Source organism: Bos javanicus, chromosome 9, assembly GCF_032452875.1.
Source record: "Bos javanicus breed banteng chromosome 9, ARS-OSU_banteng_1.0, whole genome shotgun sequence".
NCBI classification, from domain to species: Eukaryota; Metazoa; Chordata; class Mammalia; order Artiodactyla; family Bovidae; genus Bos; species Bos javanicus.
The window spans coordinates 32,445,257-32,470,042 of NC_083876.1; the positions used below are offsets into that span (position 1 = coordinate 32,445,257).

Below are 24,786 nucleotides of genomic sequence, written 5' to 3' on the forward strand. Positions count from 1 at the left end.
ATTTTTCATAAATCCTGTCATCCATTTTTTTCTTATTACCAGAGTTTTCTGAAACAAAGTGATTTCATCGAAAATTGCAGAATTTCCCTGGAGTAAAAACTTAAAATTACTAATAAAAAATAATGAAGATTAAAGGAATATATTCTATGAAAGAATAAGGAAATCACTTATCTAGTAACGTCACGAATCTGAGCGCAGCCCCAAAACATACACATAACCTAATGTGCTCCATTCACAGGAGAGCCCTTAACACCTCCTCCGCGCTTTCTTTACTCTTATTTTGAACATAGTTCTTATCATCTTGATTATATATATTTAAACTGCATAACCAAACAGATGTATCATGATGTTTGAATAACAAATCATAAAAGAGCAGTTTAACCAGATTTATTGTGATTTATCTGTTCAAGCAGTTGAAAGATAGGAAACCTAATTTATCAAATGCTGTCATATTTTAGTTCTCAAGTGCTTGTGGTTATAGGAAAACAGGGATTGGATAGTTGTTTCTCCAGCTGGTGTCTTTACACAGAACTGGAATAACCTGGGATGGTTGGGGGAGGGGACTGAATGTTTTGCTCCAACCTGAAGTGTAGGTGCCATAGAGAGGTAACTGAGAAGCTTGAGTGAATTTCAGAGAATAAGTACTAATTTCACTCCTTCCATTCTGTTGGGAGGATCCTCTTCAGTAATCAAAGTTTTCCCCAACCTTGAAGCAATGCAGAGAATGGGTAGGTAGCTTGGAGGTGCTTTGTGGAGCAAACTTATTTTTAAATATTCTTGGTGCATGGTAGAGGAAGAAGGTGAAAAGGGACAAAATTTGCATGTGCTTGGAGAGTCCTACTTTTAGATTAACCTTTAGGATGGTCTCTTTATAGTGCTTAAAGTTTAAGCTCAAAGTTTCATAGTAGAAAGGTGAAACCAGGTAAAGAAAACCTAGATACTTTAACTGAAATGTTTGACAACTTCTCTTCTAAGTCTCCTGGACTGTTATAGAAGAAAACAATCTTCAATACCTTCTCCTTGGAGCTTGCAAATATCTTTCTTTTAAAGTTCTCATCTTTCTTGTTTCTTAGGTCTCTTTAAAACATTGACTTCTTTTTAGTCTAATTTTTGTATAAAGGGAAGAGCCTTAATAATAATTATTCCATTGATAAATTGTGAGAATGTGATTTTCAATGACAACTGATTGTCACTGTGAAGAAAAAACAAAACATTTTACAGCTAAGAAAAGGAATTTGGCTGAGAGTCACAATCTAACATCACCATAAATTTATCTAGAACTTTTGTAGCTGTCAGAATGTTTTACCTCATTTGATGCTCAGAGCCTCCTTCCTCCTTTTACTCCCTCAAAAGATTAGTATTGCGACATGAAAGTGTTTCTCTTCTTAGAACTCAGTCCTGAACATCTACTGAGCCAGCCTCACAGTCTTTTTTGCATGGTGTTCCTTGTTTCTCATAGTTCCTTACTAAATTAGCTAGAATACAGGTGGTGTAGAACTCTGAAGCATTTCCCCTTGAGAATGAAGAGAGGCATCGGGTGTCCTTAGGTGTCCTTAGGATATAGGTCTCCATGTACAATGTCCACCATAGTCTTTGGTTCTTTCCTCTGCTCTACATTAGCAGCTCTCTTCCCACCTTTGCCTAAAGCTGTTTAACCCTACAAAAACTGTGATGTAAGAGGAAAACAAACAGCAGACTCTTGTCTTCTCTGGAAAGACTGTGTCCCTTTCTAAGCCCCTTTTGCATTTCTTTTTGGGGGATGGGGAGAGGGGTGGGAAGGAAATGGAGGATGCATATTTCTACATACAACACGATCCATTGAATCCCTGTAAGCTCACAGTGGATCTTCCAGACAGAAGTGAAGGAGTGGTCTCTTATTGACAAAGTAGCTCTTCTCTTCTCTTATATTCTGTAGGATGTTTCTGAGTACTGTGTTGCAGACATTAAAAAGAAGAAGATAAAATTTTGTGCTTGTTTTAAACAAGGAAGGGCTTGATCATCCAGGATATTGACACCTAATGATTTCAACGTATTTTACTGGAAGATTTCTCCTGTGTAAATGAAAAATATAAATATTTAGTAGAATGACTTAAATGACTTGGTTTTTGTCTTAACATGACATAAGAATGGTTTATTTTTAATGTGAGAGCATTTTGTGTATTCTATTACATTTTCTGAAAAGAAAGTTTTCTTGTTTTTATTTTTTTTGCACCGTTTTTTTTTTTTTTTTTTTTTACTGTTTAAGATAATTTTACATAACCATATTGAAAGATGTGAAAACTTCGACACTCTCAACAAATAGACTATGACATTATGACATTCACTAGGTAACTAAAATGCATAATTGATTTTTGTTATACATGTTTTAATGAATAAAATTATTAATGTGTTTGACTTTTTCCAAGCCATCATCTTTTCTATATAGTATTGGCACATAATCTTTAGACATTTTAAAGTGTGCTATTACTTAGAAGAGCAAATTGTTTTGAAATTTTACTGTTTTCTCAGTATGCCAGAAGACTCAAAAATAATCAAAGGATAAATAATTTCTAGCTAGTAGGAAATTCATTGTTTTATGTCTGTCTGCCCTCTTGTGTCTCTACTAGGAAAATCTTGATCTTATTTGGGGAAAGTTACTGAAAACAGCTTACAAAGTCAAAACTCCTTATAGATAGATTGTTTTATGGTCATATCAATCATGAGCAATTTCACTGAGTTCAAGAAGGTTCATTTTAATGTAGGTGATTTGAATTAAATAAACATTTTGAACCAAATAATATAAAAGGCAACATTAAACATTTAAAAAATAGTTCCGTTTTGGTTCCCTGTAAAGTAAGGTTAGAATTTGAGCATTTGGTATATAAGTTTTTAAAATACATAATTCATTGTATCTTACTCTTTACAGATTATGATAAACAGAATAAATAAGTTCCATTTTAAGAATGAGTATTTATTTTACAATATAATCTGAGTTACAGTATTCTGTAATCCTTAAGTATAAGGTTTTAATTTCTATTAAAGGCAGAATGAACAACAAAACAATTCTTATTTCTGTTTGACTTTGGAAAAGCTCCATAACCTCACAGTTTATGATTTAAAGTTGATGTTTGTAATGAACAACATAATGAAAAGGCTAGAACCTATTATTTCAAAATTTCCACTTGTTTTTAGGATCATTGCAGCTAATTAATTATAGAACTTGGTTACTTTTTGCCTGGGTAATTATTGACACCAGTGAAGTGAATGCATTAATTACTTCTTGTTTATAAGCTCTTCTGGTTGATATTAGGGATATCCGATCCATAGTGAGACTTAAGAAATCCCTCTCTCAGTATGAAACCTCTGTTCTCAGATATCAGTGAACCAACATTATCCCCCTTTCTATCTCTAGTACCTCTCAGGGATTAAAAAAAACAGTAATATTTCTTTCATTATTTTGTTAGTAGCATTTGTGTTACAAGCCATAGTCAAGATTGACTTTTCCAATTTTTTTTTTACCATATTTTGGCAAATTTTATAGTAAATTACGTCTATTCCTTTAATAATTACTATATTGGTAGTATGTCTTTAACTGTAGTAAAAATTTTGAATTATGTAATATAGGTGTAAACTGTTTTAGACTTAATTTTAAACTAAGTCAATGTACCAAATTTTTGTGAATGTATTTTCCAAACCAGCTTTTGCTTCTGTTTTATGAGTTGTTTGAAGAAATTTTTAAATGACCAGTTTTTGCTTCTATTGTTCTATGAGTAGTTGGAAGATATTTTTAAATGAAGAGAAACTTGAAATGTATTCAGCAAGAAAATCATTGTAGATTAGTGTTGCTGGTTAGTGTAGTAGAGTGGCCTACCTCATAGGTGTTTACAACCTGGTTGATAGATTAAGAAAAATAGCTATACCTTATCATGAACAGTAGTGGGATAAAAATTTTACTTTAAAATTTAAGAATTTGTTGATTTTGGAGAGAGAGTTAAAATTTTCATTTTCTGATGCTCGAAGTAATATTTTTTCTTTTATTCTTTTGCTTGCCTATAATGAGCATGAGATTAAAATAGAAGACAACCTGTAGAATCATTCTAATCTTAAAATTTTATGATTCCAGTGGCAAGTTATGTGCTCTAACTCAAGTAATTAGCTATAGTGCTTTAAAGGGAGAGGTTCTATTCTACTAGTATATTAGTAATTATGGCTAATCACACTGTCAGATGTTAAATTAGCCAACAGTTCTTGTCTATTGATCATAAAGTCCTGGTGAGAACAGATTATGGTTTACCTGCACATATTAAAATTCGGTAATTCTTTGAGAAGATTAGTTGTTTTATTATCTAAGGGTATGGTCTTGCTTGTTTTTACTCGATTCTCATAAACTTAAAATATTAGGGTATTGTAGAAAAAGTATAATTTCTGTTTTAGAGTGTAGGGTCTGATAGAGTTACTATGGAGACTTCTGTATGATGATAAACAAGATAACAGATATGAGGGGTATTTCAAACGATATTTCATTTGAATGATTATGTTGATATACTTGGTGAGGACCTGAAAAATACTCAATAAATCATCCAAGAGGCTTTTACAGTACAATATAAATTATATTTATCCCAAAGTGTGAAGCTGATGCTCTCTATATGAAGTGAACTTATTAGCAGTGCAGTTTCAAAACTAAACTCCTAGTTCATCCTTAGGAAAGATTTGGGATAGAAACTTAAGGTCTGTTTAGAAAATTAGCAGTTACATTATGCACACTTACATTATAGTCACTTTAAAGTTAATTTTTGAAAATAAAGCCCTTCTTATGTTTACAACATCCAGCAGATGAATACGTTTGCTAACAATTTGCTCTGTTCCAAATCTTGACTTTTTCACAAAGAAATTCTTCTATTTAGGAAGTGGTCTCTTATATAGTATTGTTTCCCCTTCTTCATGGGATGACAGATTTTAAGCAGATGGTGGTAAGTGGCAGCACTGGGATTGCAGCAGAACTTCAGAGAAGCATCACGATGATGCAGATCAGCAAGAGACATATTAAGATGAGACAGAAATTGATAAATAGGTTCTGGAGATTTTGACGTGCTTGTTGAGGCATTTCAATGGTTGAAGCTCTTCTTATAGCAGAGCGAGTGAGGTACTGGACTTTATCCATGGTACCAGGAAGGCAGGGAGCCCGGAGTTTCAAATGCTCAAGAGAAAGATAAAAAGCTGCCAGCCAAGTGCGTCTTCTTTTTGGTAGCCTGGAATGTAAAAGTAGTAAATGGTTTAGGATCATAGGTGTGACCTATCCTCTGAACAGGTAAAACACTGTTCTGTGTTAATCCCTCTTCCTCAACCTAATTTGTATTTACAACATCAAATACCTCTATAGTCTTTGTGTATTGCTCAGGCTCTATCTTTTTTGGTGATGGTACCATCATATCTTATATTTGGGGTATAGTAACTTCAGTCTTTGGAGAAGGCAGTGGCACCCCACTCCAGTACTCTTGCCTGGAAAATCCCATGGACTGAGGAGCCTGGTAGGCTGCAGTCCATGGGGTTGCTGAGGGTCGGACACGACTGAGCGACTTCACTTTCACTTTTCACTTTCATGCATTGGAGAAGGCAATGGCAACCCACCCCAGTGTTCTTGCCTGGAGAATCCCAGGGACGGGTGGGCTGCCGTCTCTGGGATCGCACAGAGTTGGACATGACTGAAGCGATTTAGCAGCAGCAGCAGCAGCAACTTCAGTCTTGGCCTCCTCCTCTCAAAATGACTGGAAGTATAGTTCGGTTAGGATGCAGCTTGTCTTGGGCTACCTTGGGCCAAAGTTCTTATGTGTTATTTCATTAAGACTATTTTCTCTGTGAGCACAGTTGTTCTGAGCATCAGTGTATAAATAGCTCCAGAGCAAACTTTATAAAAAGAAATGCATGCAATAAATTATTCTACAGATGTTGACTTCACTCCAAAATAAAATAGTTCAATGAGAAGTGTTTTACCAGAACTATAGATTGAAATGTTTCTCATTTGTTTTGACGATTTTATAGCTTTGTAAAATATACTACTTTAAGTAGCATTTTAACAGGATGATATTAAGTACTAAAGATTGTCAGACTCAGAAGGCATAGTAATAAAATTATCATTGTCTCACTGTCTACTACGCATAGTTGCCATTTGCAAAGGGCCTATACTTACGAACAGTGTTTGCATTTGCTTTCTTTCAGAGCTCCCACAAGCTGTTCTGCCTAATTAATTAATTATTTGCTGCCTGATCAATTACCTGTGCTGATTAATAAACAAAATAAAACTTAAAACAGTACATCATTGTAGAAAATTAGGTATATTCAGTAGATTAAAAATTAGCTGTAAGTTAAGTGCCCAGAGGTAATAATTTGGCAATATTTGTTGTCAGTCAGGATACTTCTGTGTATTTTGAAATAAGAAAAATTAGAAATGAAGTTTTAAAAATAGTCATAATTAACTGCCAGAGATAATAACTGTTAACATTTCTTGATACATCTCTGCTGATCAAGATATTACTGCCTTAGCCCAGCTGCCTGGTTTCATTTTCTCCCTAGTGGTTGTACATCTCATGAAGACCCATCTCAGTCTTCAGCTGTATTTTGCAAGAGAGACTAGTGCTGAAGAAGAGGGAAGAACTGAAAGAATGAGAAAGGATCTTTAGGCCTGATCTTTAGATTAGGTTAGAACTCATTTACTGTTGCAAAGACACCACGTGATACACAGTGGTTGGTTGGATTCTGTACAGTTTCAGCACTTCAGCTTGGCTCCATTGGCTGAAGACCCTGTGGTCTCCTTCACAGACTAGCCTGTAGTGAGGAGATCCAAATAAAGAAATAAAGGGTTTTTCTTTTGTTCTTTAAGAAAAAAGTTCTTTAAATTGTTTCAGCTTATATTTGCTTATTATAGATGTCGTGGGTTTCTACTGTTGGGTAATTGTGGAGAAGATTATTACTTTTTTATATAAACTTGACTGGTCTCTGTATATAACAGAGCACAACCTAGAAGACTGTAAAGAATTAGCGTTGGTAGTTCCTATCTGAACTTAATTTTTATGAAGCTTTAGGACTTAAATGGTGTACAAGCCCTGAATTTTAAAGTTATTGTGAGATACAACATGGAAAAGGAAGAGCAAGCCAGTTCATCATGAAGTCACTCCCCTCCCCTGACACCGGGGAGCGACACTTTAGTCACATGAAACGTGTCACCTTTCCATAAATACTTCATTCCCTTTTATGATTGTCTTTTGCACATGTTTTTCTGGCTCTGCCTGGAATGTCTCCCCTCCCCCAGCCTCTACCTTTGATTCTTTGCCAGGCAAACTTCAGTTAATCCTTAAGGTCCAGTTTAAATATCACTTCCTAATGAAACCTTCCATTACTCATTAAGGCAGGATTGGTTATCACCTCCGTTGGGTTTTAGTAGGGCTCTAGTGCTGCCTGTATCAAGATGTGGCTAGCGGGCTGAGCTGTGCTGTAATGTTGATTTGCATGCCTGTTCCCCCTTCTAGACTTCCTGTTCATGAGTATAAAAATTCACGGGCTTACTTTGTATTCTAGTGCTTAAGTGCAAAATGAGTACCATTTGAATAAATCAGTGAAGCTGAACGGTGATTTATTTTGATTTACTTTAATATTTTTAGAAAATTTTTAATGATCAAAGATAGTGCTTTGATTAACAGATGAACCATTTAGGTCATAGAATTTGATAAACAAAATGTCCAGTATTCTTCTCAAGTCTCTTTACAGATGAGGAAAGTGAGGCTTAGAATATTTACTTTAGAAATTAAAACTTAAATAAACTATTGTTAGTGACTAACAGAATTAACCTGAACTGAACTTTGTACAAGTGGGTATTTGGTGTTTATGAAATACAAAGAGGTTTGTCCTGAAGAAATGAGCTATCCGATGATGATGAATAATGGACAGACTTAAAAGATGATCTCATAATACTTCAGCCAAGTATTGTCAGAAAAGTTCCTGGAGACAAATTGGGTATAAAGGAGACCACCAAAAATACTGTCTTGTTTCTTGTCAAACTTAGAAATATGTTATAATTCTAAATAGTCACTTTATAACCTTGTGCTAAAACCAAAACAAATCCTGTTTACATGCTGAAATGTTAAGCTTTGTGCGTGCAGTATTTTGGGCCCAGTTCTATTTGACGGTGGTACGGTCTGAAATGTGTTGAGTCCTAATTCTGCTGAACTTCCAAAATGTATATGATAGTAATTAAGCCAGAATTTGTGATGGGGCTTCCGGTTGTAAGTTGAGAATTGAAAAGCTGTGTGTGGGAATAGCACAGCCCTATTTTTAAAGCTGTCTGTGACCTTCACTCCATCATAATTTATGGCATGGTTGTCAGGTGTTTTATTCTTTTTCCTCCTCTCTGCACACAGTTATCCTGTGAGTTTAGAACTCCTGTAGTCTTTTTTTTTTCCCTTCCTTTTCTTAGAGCTAAGCTGTGAATGCAGCAGTATTTGGTGGAAGAAAGAGAGAACAAACTACAACTCTAATCTTTCAGCATTTACCATGTGTCATGTTAGGCCACATTTTGGGTCAGCTTCGGCAGCAGTTCTCACTTTGTAGTGAGTTCTATTTCTTAAGGTAACATCAGATGCATTCTTGTGCAAAAGGAACCTTAATAGACCTTTGAAAACTTTTTGGTGTCTGCATTAGGTTTTGCTTACAATTGATACTTTGATGTTATAAATGCTGAACAGTAATTCCCACCTGTAATTTAAGCACTTCAGTGCTTTGCAGAATTTACTGAACTTCAGTTTTTTTCAGTACTCCCTCTGCTGAAACCATGAATTCTTTAAATTCTTTGTGGCATTCAGAATTTTGCTTCCCTTTAATTTTTGTCTGCTTGTTTATGCGTTTAGTGAAATAAACATGGGGATATTTTGTGAGTAACTTCAAGTAATACACATCTAAGACTATCGTCTGATAGATAATTTTTTGAAAAATTTTTCCCATTAAATTGATTCAGAAGATTAGAATTCTCTATAGGTTTGAGTTACAGGATTTGTCTGTATTAGGATTATTGGAGGGTTTTAATTTTCCCCTACTCTGCAGTCATTTTTGCACATAATCCAGAAGCGATTGTGTATGCATCTTTGTTGTTGTTGTTGAATTAAATCAGACCAGTTCATCTTTAGATTTGTCATCAATTAGTTGGCATCCACAAGTTCACTTTGGTTGGATCTCTTTTCTTTTGAGATTGCCTAGTGCTTTGGCTCAGATGGTAAAGCATCTGCCTACGATGCAGGAGACCCGGGTTCGATTCCTGGGTGGGGAAGATCGCCTGGAGAAGGAAATGGCAACCCACTCCAGTACTCTCGCCTGGAAAATCCCATGGACGGAGGAGCCTGGTGGGCTACAGTCCATGGGGTCCCAAAGAGTCGGACACGACTGAGTGACTTCCCTAGTGCTAATAAAAGGCAATGGCACCCCACTCCAGTACGCTTGCCTGGAAAATCCCATGGACGGAGGAGCCTGGTAGGCTGCAGTCCATGAGGTCACTAAGAGTTGGACACGACTGAGCAACTTCCTTTGACTTTTCACTTTCCTGCATTGGAGAAGGAAATGGCAACCCACTCCAGTGTTCTTGCCTGGAGAATCCCAGGGACGGGGAGCCTGGTGGGCTGCCGTCTATGGGGTCGCACAGAGTCGGACACAACTGAAGCGACTTAGCAGCAGCAGCAGCAGTGCTAATAAACTTGGAAGTTGTATTAGAAGTTATTTTGTAACAGCAACTTCCCAGAACTTTGTTGGTCCACAGTGGCTATTTGAAAGAGTCTTCAAACTGCTTCTGCCTGGTTATGAAAAGAATTGTGTAAACATAAAAATCAACATATCCTCAACCCCTAGATTGATCTCATAATGAAATGTTTCCCTTGTTCAAAGCCCTGCCTTTAGGGAACTTCATTAAACAGCAGCGTAGAGATTTTTCTCTTTGAAATTAGCAGATTGCTGTTGCCAATCTGTAGGCTTGTCTTTAGTATCTGTTCGTTATGTTAAAATTAATTTATTTGCAATTAAAATACTCTTTAACCTTCAGATTCTTCTTTGGGGGGAAAAGTATGGGGGGAGGAAGTTTTAAGGAAAATGAATGCCAGTTAAATGTACCCCCACTAATGAGTAAGTTGGTCCCCTCTCTCCACCCTTTTTTGGAAAAACCTGTAGGTGAAATGCATTATACAAAGCACTAGAGGTCCTCAGTTGACTACAAGTATACTGGGATGGAGCTGTACACCCAGGCCTCATTTTGTTGTGTTTATTTGGTGCTGCATGCTTCAGAATTATGTAGGATAAGAATATTGATGGACTGTTTCTGAAAATGTTCAAAAAGATACATACTATCTCATTTAGTTGATTGTAATTTATAAGCATCACTTACTTGACTTCTAACCTTTAGATTTTCTTCTTTGCTGGTATGATCAGTACTGTGTTAATTCTTACTTTTAGATGAAAGTGATTTTTCATAGCATAAATAAAGCAAGATTCCTCTGTTCAAGCACTGCAGAACAAATAGGCTTGAATATTTTAAATGGTATGATGTGAGGAGGTCAGAAATGAAACCGGGGAAAGCTAAGAATTTAGTATGAAACTGGAATAAAATATGCAAGTGTGGTTTCTGTTTATGCAAATATTCTCCTATCTCTAATTAATTAGTGAGATTAAGAAACAATATCAATATGTAACCAAACGCAATTTTGGGGAAAGTTTTGAGGAGAAATTAACCTGCATTTTCGATATCAAAGCTAAATAGATTAAAGACATGAGTATTTTAGCAATGAAACAAAAAGAAACTTTGATTATTCTTGTTACTGTTCTTTAAGGTCTGTGCCAGTTATTTTGAATTTTGTCTTCCAAGATGTTTCGCTTATTAATTGAGGGACATCTATAAGTATTATATCCCTAGCTTTTAAAATGGTCAGGAGAATATTATAAAGGTGATTAAGGACATCATGCCTCAGGCATAAATTTAACTTTAAATGAAATGGTGTGGTTTTAAATTAAAATAGAAGTTGTATCCCCTAACTTTGCCTTTTGGAGTGCCATATAGTATTTGAGGACTTGGAGTTCATTTTGTTTTGCCAGTGTCGTGATTTATTTTTAAGCCGTTGATCAGTGGATGAGATGTGTGTGTGGTGTAGAGTCTTAAAATCTTGGCTCTTGCCAAGGCGCCACCATTTCCTAGCTCTCTGACCTTGGGCAATTCACCTTTTTGCATCTGTTTCCTAAACTGTAAAATAGAGATGGAGTGTCAAACATTTGGGAATTAAGAGGATCAAATGAAATATTTGTGGATGGTACATTTAGAAAATTGTTAAAGAAGAAGGAAGCTTTAATTAACTGTTTCTAGGATTGGTAAGAAGTATACAGTCTAACTTAGATACTCTAATTTTTACTTAAAACTTTAATACATTACATAATTAATATTTTACCTAGTATATTAAAATTGGGGGAACTATTTTGTTCATTCAAATATTCTTCTAATTAGTGAGATTAAGAAATAATATGTAACCAAATGCAATTTTTCTGGAACATTATTTTCCTTTATGTCCACTGGAATACTGTTAAAATCATTTTGATGTTTGAGTTTTAGGAAATCATAGTGACACGACTCTGCTTACTTAAGCAAAGTACTCTAGCTCTTACCTGTGTTTTTAAAACTCACTCAGTTTTTCACAATTTAAACATATTTCACATTTCTCCTACTTTATTTCATCAGACTTATTTTTTAGCACTTAGTTTTAAACTGCATGAAACAAAGACAGTATTTAAATTTCACCTTATGACAGAGATGAACTAGTTAGGACATAATGTTTGACACCATGTATAAAATTTGGGTAACAGTCACTAACTATGTAATTTCTGTTAATCTGGACACATGAAGGATAACTTTAGTAGAATTTCTGCTCTTTCTAGAAATTATCAACTTTGTGGAGCAATTATGTAATGTGAAATTTTGGTACTATAAAAGAACTCATGAACATCTCATTTGAAGTGTGAGAATGTTATTTGATGGATATTTGAGTAAAAATGTACAAATCTGCTCAAGTAACACACCTACACTGAGTGACTCTTGAGTAATATCAAAGGAAAAATGTTTTATGAATATGAGGACACTTAGAGGCACTTGACAAAAACGAGAAAGGCATGCTTGTAGATGCCTTAAGGAAAGCTGCTTATGGAATTATGCAAAGTTCTTATCTCTTAAAAGCAGTAGAGTTAACATTTGTCTTAAGAACTTAGAATTCTAGAATTAAATTTTATTTTGACATATATAAAAATAAAACTAATGAAATAAAATCAATGCAGTATCCTTTATGCCCTGACTAGAAGTTAAGAATGAAAACACATTTTGTATATTAAATTAAGAATCTAGAGTGGAAAAGAATATAAGCAGAAGTTACAAAATTTATGATGGCATCTCCATTCCTGTGCATTTTTTTCATACTGCTCCCCACCTTCTAAATGCCAGAGAGGAAACACTGGAGGACAGTAACTTAATAAAAATATATTCATTAATAGGCAGAATAAACATTCATTTCAAATTCACTCAAATGAGATTCTTAGGAATACATGTACTACCAAAATAACAAGCATATGGCAATTATTTTTAAAATAAATTAATGTTCTGTAACTTTAGAATTTTACATATTTTTGACGAGTGTTTTGAAATGTCCAAAGTCTTAGTTTGTGATTTAATATTGAATTTAATATAAATAAATCGATTTATTGAAAGCTTTTTTTTAATAGAAGTAGACTAGACTTTGTAAAAGTAGTTTGTGATATATTTCTTAAACTCTACTTTGTTAATATTCACTGTAAAGAATCAGAATAATATTGGAGTAGTCATGCCAGTAATGTGCCTCTTGTACAGTCACACAACTGTTCATAAAATTCTGGATGTAAGTAGACCAGTCCCACCCTACTTCTCAACAGAGTAACACATAGCAAAATGAAATCGTTATTTTTGCATAGAGAAATCAAATCACCACTAGCACCAAACATGGTAACATAATTGAAAGATTTTAATTGGCAGAAATTTAACAGCAAAGCTTCATACTGAAGCTTCATAATGTTAGCTTGTAACAATATAATAATTTTTGAACAGCAAAATAAAAGTGAAAGTTAAATCAAAATGACAAACCAATAACCAAGATCAAAGATGAATGCTACCTTTATGATTTCTAAGTTGTCTTATTCTTACTATCACTGCTTAGATAAACATTTATTTAGAAATTAAGCTTTATGTCAGTCAGACATTTTATTATTTAAATTTGAACTGAAACTCAGAAAATATGATTAACTCTTTTTTAAAAGTTCAGTAAGTTTGAGTTCTAGAAAGTGCCATAATCAGTGTAATCTGTTTCTTACCTTGGCTGTTGTGACGATCACAATATAGAATACTGTGGGTTACATGAAGTGTTATCCGACGTTTAGCTGGAAAGTTTTCTGACTCTTACCAGAGTTATGGGAACAATTGAAGTAGGTGGAGGAGAAAAAGTGTTCCAGGGAGGTCTTATGATGTCACACAGGAATTCTGAAGTTATGATTGGTTAACCATAGTCTTATCACAGCCAAACATTTTAGAATGTCATTTATCTTAACCTTAGGTATGGAAAGGTCATTAACACTTTGTGCCTCATTTTTTTGTTTTTAACTTTAAAAAGCATGTGGGAGATAAGTGAAAAAGTTCGGAGTGGTAGAAAGCTCTTTTTTAAAGGTTCATGCATCTTCAGCTCAGAAGTAATTATAATCTGAGGGTGATAATGTTAAAGAACTAAAATTGTTAAAATAATAGGAATTTTAATAGAGTGAGAATAATAATACTGCCTTAAGCCAAACAGCTTTCATTGAGTTGTTGTTGCTGTACTGAAGCTTCATAATGTTAGCTTGTAACAAGATAATAATTAAATTGCCACAGAATCAAATTTCCTATTTTTTCCCGACTTATTCTTTTCTCATACCTATTTGTATATGGGGGAGAGAGTATGTGTGAGAAAGCCAGAATGAGAAATCTGATTTTGGTTTTAAAAAATTAGCTTTATCTTATAGTTAAAGTAAGAACCAAGAAATGTATTTAATTCACTTTTGTTTTCTCAATTAGTGCTCTAAAAATAGCAATGTATTTACGAACATTAATTCTCATTTTTTAAACTGATAGATATCACCCCAAGAAAAGTTGTTGTTTTCAAATTTAAGTATTTAGGTTTTTTAACCAGCTGCAGTAAATTGCCATAAAATCTTACTAAAATTCCAGTAAGCTGATAGTATCAGGAGTAACTTTCTAGCCAAAAAGATGTAATCCCACAAAACTGATCAATGGCATCCTAGTTAATGCTACTTTATTGACGATAGATGTGCATGTGTCTGGAAATTTAAGTAGTATTTCTAAAATGGTGTGCCTCACTTAATGCAGTAGTTGTTTTCCTGAAATTTACTATGTAAATGAAATTTTAGTAAATGAAATGATCTTTTGAACTTCTGAGAACAGAAAAGAATTCCTTTGACAAACCAGGCATCGTTTTCCTGTCCCCCACCCCCCAATTTTTTTTGTTTATATATTAGATTAACTTAAAATCACCACTCCTCCAAATTCTGATTCTTAAATCTCGACTGTAATTCTGGAGAAGCTACTTGTTATTTTTAATTTTTAAAATGCTTACAGCAAAGTGAACTCAGCCTGCTTCACTTTCTTATGGGTAACTAAAATCTTTTGCAGCAGCTGCTTATGTGTCCTTAAATGGAGATGATTTTGGCTTCTTCCAAAGAAAGATAAATCCTTTGCTAAAACAAATCTCTTGTTATTTAAAGAATCGGCTAAAACTATCAGAGAAATAATGTTCAGCAAAGGCCCTCTGTGAACATTGCTAAGGGAAAATTTTACAGCTTAAAAGGAAAACCCGAAATTAAGTAAATTGCATGAACGTTTGACGTTTTGCTCAGTGCTATTCAAGCATTTTTTCTTTCAATCCTTACATAATAAGGATCTCTGATTATTATCAATTGCCAGTGATTACTGACATTCAAAACCTAGGGACTTGAAATACAACCCTAACATGACTTATAGTAATTTGTCAAATATGACATAGCTGCTAAGTGACAGATGGTTCAGATTTGGACCTCTTTAGTTATAATTCTCTGGTAGGTTGGCATGTTAGAGGGGGAAGCTATAGTGTAACATGGATATGCATTCCAGAGAGTAGCATTTATCAACTAAGAAACTATAAGATGGAAATAGATGAATTATTAAAAACAAACTAATTTTAGCAAGTCTGCTTTAAGTTTGCCTACACATTCATTTGAAAATGAACCTTAGAGGATAGATCATTGTGTGAGTGCCTCTAGTTCTAAGAAAATAGTATTAGTAATACTTAACTTGTATAAAGTAAGAAACTACCACAGACTGAATAAAATATGGCCTAGGTATTTCACATGTTGGCAGATTTGCTCAAAAAGCCTATATAGGTTGACACACACACGCGCGCATGCACACACACACATGTACACCCAGAAGGATATTAACAAAGTGTGTGTGTGTTTAGAGTTGGAAAGAGGAGATAAAAATCTACTTTTCAGATTTGTGCAAGAGTGGGGAGCTTCTGTGTCTACCGTTTTCCTTTGGTTTAGCTGCTATTGCTGCAGCTGATCATCATTGTTAGTCTAAACGGAGCTCTAGAAAGTGTTACATCTTCCTTTTGGGCTGATTGCCTAAACAGAAAGTTGTATACTAGGAGCTTTGGTGAACTACAGAATAATCAGTAGGTATTTCCTCAGAAATTCCACTGTGATGGTCTAGAAAGTGTTTTTAGAGGTGCTTTGTCAGAATCTTCATTTGGGTTCAGACTATAGTCTGAATCCATTTTTGGTATATATGACCTTATACAAACTTCTTTAAGCTGCCTTATCTGTGGGATGGGTTTGTCGTGAGGATTTTCCTAAGATGAAATATGTATATAATGACTTAGAGATCTTGCAACACAGTGTCCATTTAGTGTTAGTACTTATTTTCCTTTTGAAGATGATTCTTACAGCCCAGGGGTAGAGTTCAGTGCCCTTTGAACTTGGATAGGAAACATGTTAAAGATCTTTATTTTTACTAAATTCTGAATGAGATTTAGCCTTTCCTCAGTTGTATGTTTACTGTCACTATAGTAGTCTTAGATAATTTCATATAGAACAGTTGGAGGGATATAGCTTGAAATACTATTCATATTCATACCACTTGAAATTATGCAATTAAGCTGTCTGTAAATATTGTTATTTAATGCATTAATAAAGAAGAACAGAAAAGAAAAAAGGAAATAAAGCAGAAATATTACAACATAAATTTGTTTTTTTTTTAATATTTGGTGAAATTTCTTTTCTAATGTATGTTTCTCATTTTTTCAAGTTTTATTTTAAAACAGTTCTGAATTTACAGAATTAGTGCAAATATATGGACAGAGGAGCCTGGTGGGCTTGCAGTCCATGGGGTCGCAAAGAGTCGGGCACAACTGAGAACTAACACTTACTTACTTACTGTAGTGTAGTGTAAACCCCACACCTGGCCTCCGCTGTTGTTGACGTATCCGACACAAGTCTGGTACATTTATCACAACAGGTGTACCAGTGTTGATACTTTATTTTAAGGAAACCCATTTTTTCAGTTTTCCCTGGTGTTCCTTTTCTTTTCCAGGATTTCCCAGGACACCAGATTACGTTTAGTAGTCGTGTCTCCTCTGGTCCCCTTGGTTGTGACAGTTTCTTACAGAGCGTCCACAGGTGGGACTTGTCTGATGTTTTTCTCGTGGTGAGGCCGGTTGATGTGTTTTCGAGAGGAAGATCAGAGAGGTAGAGTACCGTTCTCAGCACATACCAAGTGTACATGCCTGTCGGCATGACTTACCAGTGCTGTTAACCTGGACCACCTGGCTGGAGTGACGCATTCGTCAAGCTTCTCCATGGCAAAGTTACTCTTTCCCTCTCCTTCCTTCTTTTACTTTCCGGAAGAAAGTTACTGTACACAGCCCACAGTTATGCTTCCCTACCTTAGGAGTGGAGTGTCTATAAAAATTACTTGATATTCTGTGTATTTTATGATATAAAAACACAAAAACGGATCAGTCAGCTTCAGCCATCTGCCAGAAAAAGTCCATGGCACAGAAAATTAAGAAGTCCTGTGCTGGAGGCAGTTTCTGTCTTTGTATGGGGCAGCCCTTTTTGGAAAGAAGACTGACAGGCTAAAACCAAGATCTCCCAGTCTGCTTTTTTAAGCCCTGCTTTTCCAGCTTGTCTCTTATCACATTCCTTTGTATCCTGTGCCCTGGCCCTGTACAGCTGCCTGCAGCTATTTGAACAAGCTATTGTTCTATTTTAAGCCTCCTCACTTTTTGTAGGAATGCCCTCCTCACTAACCTGTGTCCCCGTTAAAGCACTATTTCAATTTACGTCTTCTGTGCAGCCCTCTCTTTCTTATGATAAACACTTTTGCATGTACCCCTATAATTATCTATCTCATTTTATTGTGTTTAGAAATGTATCTGCCTAAAGTAAATTGCAAGCTCTGCTGATCCAATAACTCATGTTTATAACCTCTTTATTCCTTATAGTATTATTACCTAGTATAGCACCTTGCTCATAGCAGTTCTTATAGATACTGATTGAATGGATGATTGGATGAGTGAATTAATAATGGAGGAACCAGGAAAGATTGCATGGTGGTACTGAATGATTCTGCAGAAGTCTTTTAGGCAGTTAAAAAAAACAAAACATAAATTTTAAAGCTCATTGTGGGGGAAGAAAATAATTGGGAGAGATTGGGGATAAGAGTACAGTAATTGAGAAAATAACTTTCTTGTCATTTAAAAATGATGTAAATATATTTATAGAGTAAGAGTGAGGGAACGTTGAAGTATAAGCCTATACTTGCTAAATTTGAATCTATATATAAATTAAAAAAAAATTTTATTTACTGTGCTCATTTGATTCATAATAATTCATGGTGATTTATATACTCTTAACATTGCAAAGCCTGCTTTTATGTAATTACTAGTTTTATTAGTTTTAATTTTATTTTAATAGTTAAAAAAATAAGTACCTCTACATTTACCACCTAAACAAAAGCCAAATTTTTAAAAATATTTTTTTAATGTGGACCATTTTAAAAATCTTTATTGAATTTGTTACAGTATTGCTTCTGTTTTATGTTTTGCTTTTTTGGCCACGAGGCATGTGGGATCTTAGTTTACCCAACCAGGGATCAAACCCATACCCCTTGATTTGGAAGGCAAAGTCTTAACCACTGTGCCACCAAGAGAGTCCCTCCAAATTGGGCTATTAATGTATACCTAAATAGTTATATGATCTTGCCCATATTCCCCCTGTTTTCTCCTCCCAGGTAAATGATTAGTCTGATTTCTAGGGTAATTTCTTTACATTTGTTTTATAGTTTTGTGGCATTTTTAATTTGGTATTCTTTAAAAGTTTGTGTTTTTTTTTGAGATTTTACTTTGTTTAAAGGAAATTATGATGTATAAAGCGAGTCCCAGGTGGCTTAGTGGTAAAGAATCGGCCTGCAATGCAGGAGCCGTAGGAGACGCAGGTTCGATGCCTGGGTTGGGAAGATCCCCTGGAGTAGGAAATGGTAACCCACTCCAGTATTCTTACCTGGAAAGTTCCATGGATGGAGGAGCCTGGCAGGCTACAGTCCATGGAGTCTCAAAGAGTCAGACATAACTGAGCACACACACACATGATGTATAAAATCTTTTACACTGAGTGTTTAAACTCCAAGTTGTGGTGTGTGGAAGCAAAAGACCTTTCTAGGTAGACCTGTTTTTTTTTTTTTCCTTCTGGAAACATTTTGACAAGAAAATTTAAGTTGTGACAGAATTAAAGCATTTTAATACTTAAATATGTAATATAGTAAAATGCAAGTTTTGAATAAATTTTTGTGATACTTGAAAGAAAAGGAGCTTTTCTGGGTTAGACTCCCAGGATTTTACTTAAGTCGTAAGGATTTTGTTCTGTTGAAAGTTTGAGAAATTACTGCTTTAAATTTTAAAGCTACCTAAAGAAGAATTTGTTGAAAAGACATCTAAGAGCAAAAATGATAAGAATAGTAGTCTATGACTTAGGGAATGGGAAAGTGCCTAAAATCATAGAGAAGGGAGGATAGGAGTTATTCATCAAGTTGGTTTAAAAAAAGACCAATACTAAAGTAACTTATAAAACTTAAGAAGATAGATTTTAACTTATAAAACTTAAAGGAAGGTAGATTTTGCTTTAGAAATTGACATGTCAGATGCTTGAAGGCTAAACCATTTTTTTTTTTAATAAATGCTGAACTCTGGACAGACTCTTGCCTTATTAAATATTAATAACCCAATTAGGAAAGGGGAAGAATTTGACATCAAGAGAAGCCAGTTAGTTTAAAGGAAGTGCTTGTCATGTAGGTTCGCAGAATTTGGGAGAAATTTATGAAGCACACTCCAAGTGATGGAAAGAAATGCTGTAGCATGCTCTGTGGCTTTTTAAGGAATTTGTCTATCAGTAAACAAGTAATGTACAGATAAACATTTAACATTTGGAAGTTAACCACTAGTGCAAGATAACACTAGGAGGACAAGAAAATTCAGGATTGAGAGTCAAATTGGCACCAATATGATTTCTAAGAGAGCTGCATATTTTATACAAAAGAAGTTGACAGAACTGAAGCCAAAAGAAGAAATGGAAAATCTCATTCACACACATACACATAACAGCCAATTTAACAACAGAAGGCGACCCTCGAGTCTCCAGATACTTGCTTCAGAACTCTGTAGACCATGAGGTTATTCCTTTGTTAGGAAGATTCCAATCCAATTCAAAGATTTGTAGATCCCGGCGTACCCCACCCCCGTTACATTCATTATCTTTTGCTCTACACCCCAGTGCTTGAGCTCCTTGATTCCTGGTCTCTTTGTTGGCATCATTATTTGTCATCCAAAATGGAAATTTGGGACTGATCCTTGTTTCTGTCTTCTCACAGACTCTGGTCCACTAGGAAATCAAATGCAGATTGCCGATTCGAGATCTCTGTTCCCATGGCCTCATCAGCTCTCCTCTGAGCTTTTATATAACCTACTGTCTTGACCCTCTCCTGTTCTTTACTCTGATATCCAAGTTGCCTTCTCATGGGTAAATTTGGTTCTCACATGCTGAGAACTTTTCTTTATTATCACCATGTCCCTCAAAATTAAAAACCCAAATTTTACAGCCATTGCATACAGAGGTTTTTCCTAATTTGGTGTTGTCATCTCCTCCTAACTGACTGTATTTGACAACTCTGCCATTTGTGAGTTTTATTTCTTCTATCTGGAATCTATTCCTTTCTTTCTTGACTTTATTATTCAAAAATGTGTAGGGAGAAGCCTGTTTGTTTGTTCTTAATTTTTAATTGTGTAAGTATTAAGTATCTCTTACAATTCAGGAAACTCAGATAAATCAGAAGTTGGAGGGGTACTTAATATGTTTTTTAGGTATTTATTTTTTCTTTGCATGCATTTCATGAATGGGGGCTGATTTATTTTTTCTTTACTCCTCATACTACTTATCCCATAGAAGTTAAGGTTAATGGATATTTAAAATATTTTTTGCCATTACAAATGAGCTTGTAAAGGGCTAAGTCAAAGGCAGTTATGGAATACAAATGCAAGTGGCCCTTGAATTTTTAGCATAGATGCATTCTTGAAAAGGTTATGTAAAATGGATTTTAATATGTAGAAACCGTGTTTATCTTATAAAGCAAGAGATGTCCCAGCAGATAAGATTAATAAGCACAACTTTCTAATGTGCAGATGTTAAGTTTTTATCAGCAGTTTAATGCATTGAGAATTGTACCTGTTGTACACTGTTTTGATATATCGCAGTGAATCTGTACTTCCTCCTTAACCCATCTCCAGATTAAAAGCTTATATAGCACAGCAAAAGGATGTGAACATGTCATCTGCTGTTTTCATTTGCCCTTGAGTTGGTCAGAGGAAGTGAGTAGGTTCCAGGGCCAGCTGTTAGCACTAAGATCAAGAGCATACTTTTGGCAAATTTGGTTGTTCAGGCTTCCCTGTTAAAGTATTCATTTTTATAGGTTTATTGCTTAGTTGGGGCCATAGATATCTGAAGAGTTGATTGTTGACTCCAGCATTACTATGTCAGTTTTAAAAATCTGACTTGAAAACATAAAATATCTAAAAATTCAGTGTTTGGATTATTATGAACCTGGGTGCTGAATGTGTGAGAATCAAAAAGTGCTCTTGAGACTTTACACGTACAGAATAGAAGTACAACATAGTCACTGAAGACTTTTTTCCCCAAATATATGTCTAAAATGCAAACTAAAATTAGTTATATAGATTACTCAAAGATTACCTGGGTCTGAGAGAAATGAGGCTGAGCCTCAAGATTTGGAAAGCATCATTTTTATTCAAATGTAAGTCTGTTGATTAATCTTTGAACTATGATCTTGAGAGTGTGTATACATATCTTTTTTATTATATATATCATTGCTATAAAAATGTTAATAGAGGTTTTAAGTAATGATAATTTCAGGGATGGTAACCTTTTGAAGTTTGTAAATTTTTAGATTGCTTAATATTTAGCAAATATTACCAGATTCTGTGTTGTGTACCAAGAGTTTTAAAAGAATAAGGCCGGGCTTATCAGGATACAGACTAAACTGGGATAGGAAGCACTGTCATAAGTACTGTCATAATACTCTTAATTGCAATACCTGTCTGTGCTGTTCAAAACAACTTTGGATTTTTTTGAAAACTGAGAAACATCCTTGAGGGATCATCGTTAGTCATTCTCTTTTTGTTGATTGTGTGCTATGGTCTAGGGAATGAACTAGACTCTGGGCATTTACCACAAAAATTTTAAAAAATCTCTAACATTGCTGGTGCTGATACTTTTTAGAAAAATACGTGAAGGCATGTTTAAATTGAGCAGCAGTCAACTTGCCTGTCTAAACTCTCAACAGTTTCTCTGAGATTACCCATTGTTGACTCTTGGAATATATATTGAAAAAAAACAACAGTGTTTTAACATATGAAAGAAGAAAGTGCTTAATGGCCCTTAACTGCACTGTCAGAAAAGAAAAAAAGTAGTATATGTATGCCAAGCAAAGTCAGTTAATCCCAGTTGATGTAAAGTAGAAGCCGACTCCCTGTCTTCTCACAAGATAACCATCATTCATAAATTCCTTTTGTATCCTTCTAGAAAAATCCTAGATAACATTTTTAAATAATGTAGGCAGTACTTTGGCCCCAAAACACATTTATTATTTTATACTTTTCTTTTACCTCTCAGTGGTACAATATGATAAAAAAAATTGATAAGACACATTTTGGTAATCTGCTTTTAAAAATAAGTGGAATATGTCAGTGCTCATACTACCGCTTTGTTTTAGTAGACTCTGGCTCTGTAATCTAAATTTGTTATCCTTAAGTAATCATGCAAAAGGTTTGGAAAATAACTGCATTCTCTTTTTTTACAGGTGAAATACATTGTTACATTTGAATACTTAAGCACTTCCACTCTGAATCTTGTGATTGATTTGCTTAGGGAAAATGGTTCGCTCCTCAATCTTGGATATATCATTTACCCCTTCACTTTTGTGTTACAACTGTAATGAGATCATGTTTCATGCGTAGATCATTCCTTTGTTGGCATTTTTAAAAAACATGCTGATGCTAACAAAGATTATACATCAACCAGATTGATTTTTCAGAGGAAAAATGTCTTTTCCTCCAAAAGAAGAGTTAAATTAATAGTAACTTAAGCTGTGTAGCATGGTGGAAATCAGTAACACTTTTACAGTTCTATTTTCATATACATGTACTTTTAAGATATAAAATGTAGCTATGTATTCCTCTCATCAGTTTCTTTTTATCATTTTTTAGAGTCTTTTACCCTTGAAGTAACTTGATATATTTGTATTGTTATTTCAGTAAAGCATATCAGGATGGCAAAAATAGCATCATAGAATTAATAATATAGACAAAGAAATAGTGAGATCATTAAAACCTCAGTTCCTTCTGTAATTTTAACTTCAAGAGTCATGATGCAGACTTTCGTTTATAATTAGTCTCTCTGATAAAAAGTTTATGGATAGAATTTTTTATATGATTTGTTTTTATTTTTTAGAGAAATATGTAGTAATGCATTCCATAAATAATAACATGGGCTTAAAGATAGAATTTTTTTTATTTTATGCACATTCTTTTAGTAATAATACAATATGTAAGATACAGATTTTGTTGTAATGATAGTTCTGTAATCCATGTTTTTCCTTCTCTTTGAATAAAAACTCTAAATTCTACATAATTTGTAATTTATTTTCATCGATATTGTTGAGCTTTGTGAATTTACCTTTGGGTGAGGTATCCTGATATTTTTAACAAAAAGCACTCGTAGAGTATCTCTTCAGATAGATTATTCCAGGAAAGAGAGGAAGATTTGCTGTGTTATTTGACATGTTGTGAGTGATGAATGAGCTAAATAACAAAGGCAAATGAAAGAGAGATAACAAACTTGAAGATTTGCAGAGGTTGTAGTCCAGTTAAGTGTGGCAGCACTAGATTATCTAAGTTTAACAGTATTTGTCCAGGCAGAGGCCAAAGAATTTGGAGCTATTTTCAGATGCAAATAGTGCGCTTATTTTAGAAGCATGTTTGACCATTACGTGACATGTTTTGGCAACTTTTCATAGCATCTGGGTCTCATCTAAATAGATATATTTGGGATTGTTGTAGATGCATGTTTTCCCTATTCAATTATTAGACTGAAATTTGCTGTTTACAATGAGGTGGCCATACATACGTTAGAATTCTGGGTGGTTGGGGTCTAGATGCAGAAGAGTTATGCTAGTATACTGGCTAGGCTGCGTTTCCCAGGTGGCACAGTGGTAAGGAACCTGCCTGCCAGTGCAGAGGATATCAGAGAGACAGGTTCAATCCCTGGGTTGGGAAGATGCCCTGGAGTAGGAAATGGCAACCCACTTCAGTTTTCTTGCCTGGAAAATTCCAATGGCAGAGGAGCCGGGTGGACCCCAGCTGGTGGGGTTACAAAGAGTTGGACATGACTGAGCAAGAACACTCAGACTAGACTGTGTGGCTAGGCTACTGTTTTCTTTTCTAAACCACCACTGCAACAGTGTATCTTAATGCATTTTTAGGTAAAACATCTAAATGAGGAGTTCCCCTCCCTCCCTGAGTTTGGTAACTACCAATTATGTATTAAAAACGTTTACTTATAAAAGATGTCCTTGTTTTGCTGAACACATTTTGAAATGTTCCTGACTTTAATGACTTCCTTTCTGTTCCATACTTGGAGTTCGCTCACAGCTACATGCCTTTGTAATTATCTTCTAGATTTCATGTTCATGTCTAGTTAAAGTTTTATTATTATTCACAAGCTATAAATTATATGTTCATATGTTTAAATTACTTTCTCTTTGATTACTTACATTAGTTAATGGGCAAGTAAAAATATGACTGATGACTTGAAATTCTGCCACAAAATGGTATTCCCCTCGTGACCAGCTACAACTTTATTGAATGGAAATTCTTAATTGTCTTCTAAATACTTGGGATTAAAATGTATTACTACTGGTCATAGGGAAGACATTATTTGAATATAAAATACTTTCTTCTTTTTCATATCTGGGAGCAGAATTGCCCCCTGTTTAATTGGACAGCTTCATTGTTCTTCTTCAGTATCGACAGCTCTTAAGAACCATCTTGTAGGTTGCTGTACAGG

The 24,786-nt window shown here is 34.7% G+C and overlaps 2 protein-coding genes across 7 annotated transcripts in view; one reads left to right on the forward strand and one right to left on the reverse strand.

The window, feature by feature from the left end:
- CEP85L (centrosomal protein 85 like) overlaps window positions 1-24,786 on the forward strand; it is a 148,000-nt gene that overhangs the window by 63,777 nt on the left and 59,437 nt on the right. The gene's annotated exons all lie outside the window — the stretch shown is intronic.
- Window positions 373-13,496, reverse strand: PLN (phospholamban). 2 transcript variants are annotated; one of them, XR_009738430.1, is made up of 3 exons: window positions 13,384-13,496; window positions 4,748-5,228; window positions 373-2,051 (listed from the first exon to the last, which is right to left on the reverse strand). XR_009738430.1 is itself a non-coding variant. In XM_061427465.1 (2 exons), the coding sequence occupies exon 2, from the start codon at window positions 5,138-5,140 to the stop codon at window positions 4,982-4,984; it is 159 nt and encodes a 52-aa protein (XP_061283449.1). In that variant the 5' UTR covers window positions 5,141-5,228; window positions 13,384-13,496; the 3' UTR covers window positions 2,717-4,981. The 2 variants fall into 2 exon arrangements, 1 of the variants encoding a protein (XP_061283449.1); XM_061427465.1 differs by lacking the exon at window positions 373-2,051 and having other exon boundaries at window positions 2,717-5,228.

Bases quoted from the DNA above. Each gene is read 5' to 3' on its own strand.
- PLN (XM_061427465.1), bottom strand. From the start codon at position 5,140: ATGGATAAAGTCCAGTACCTCACTCGCTCTGCTATAAGAAGAGCTTCA.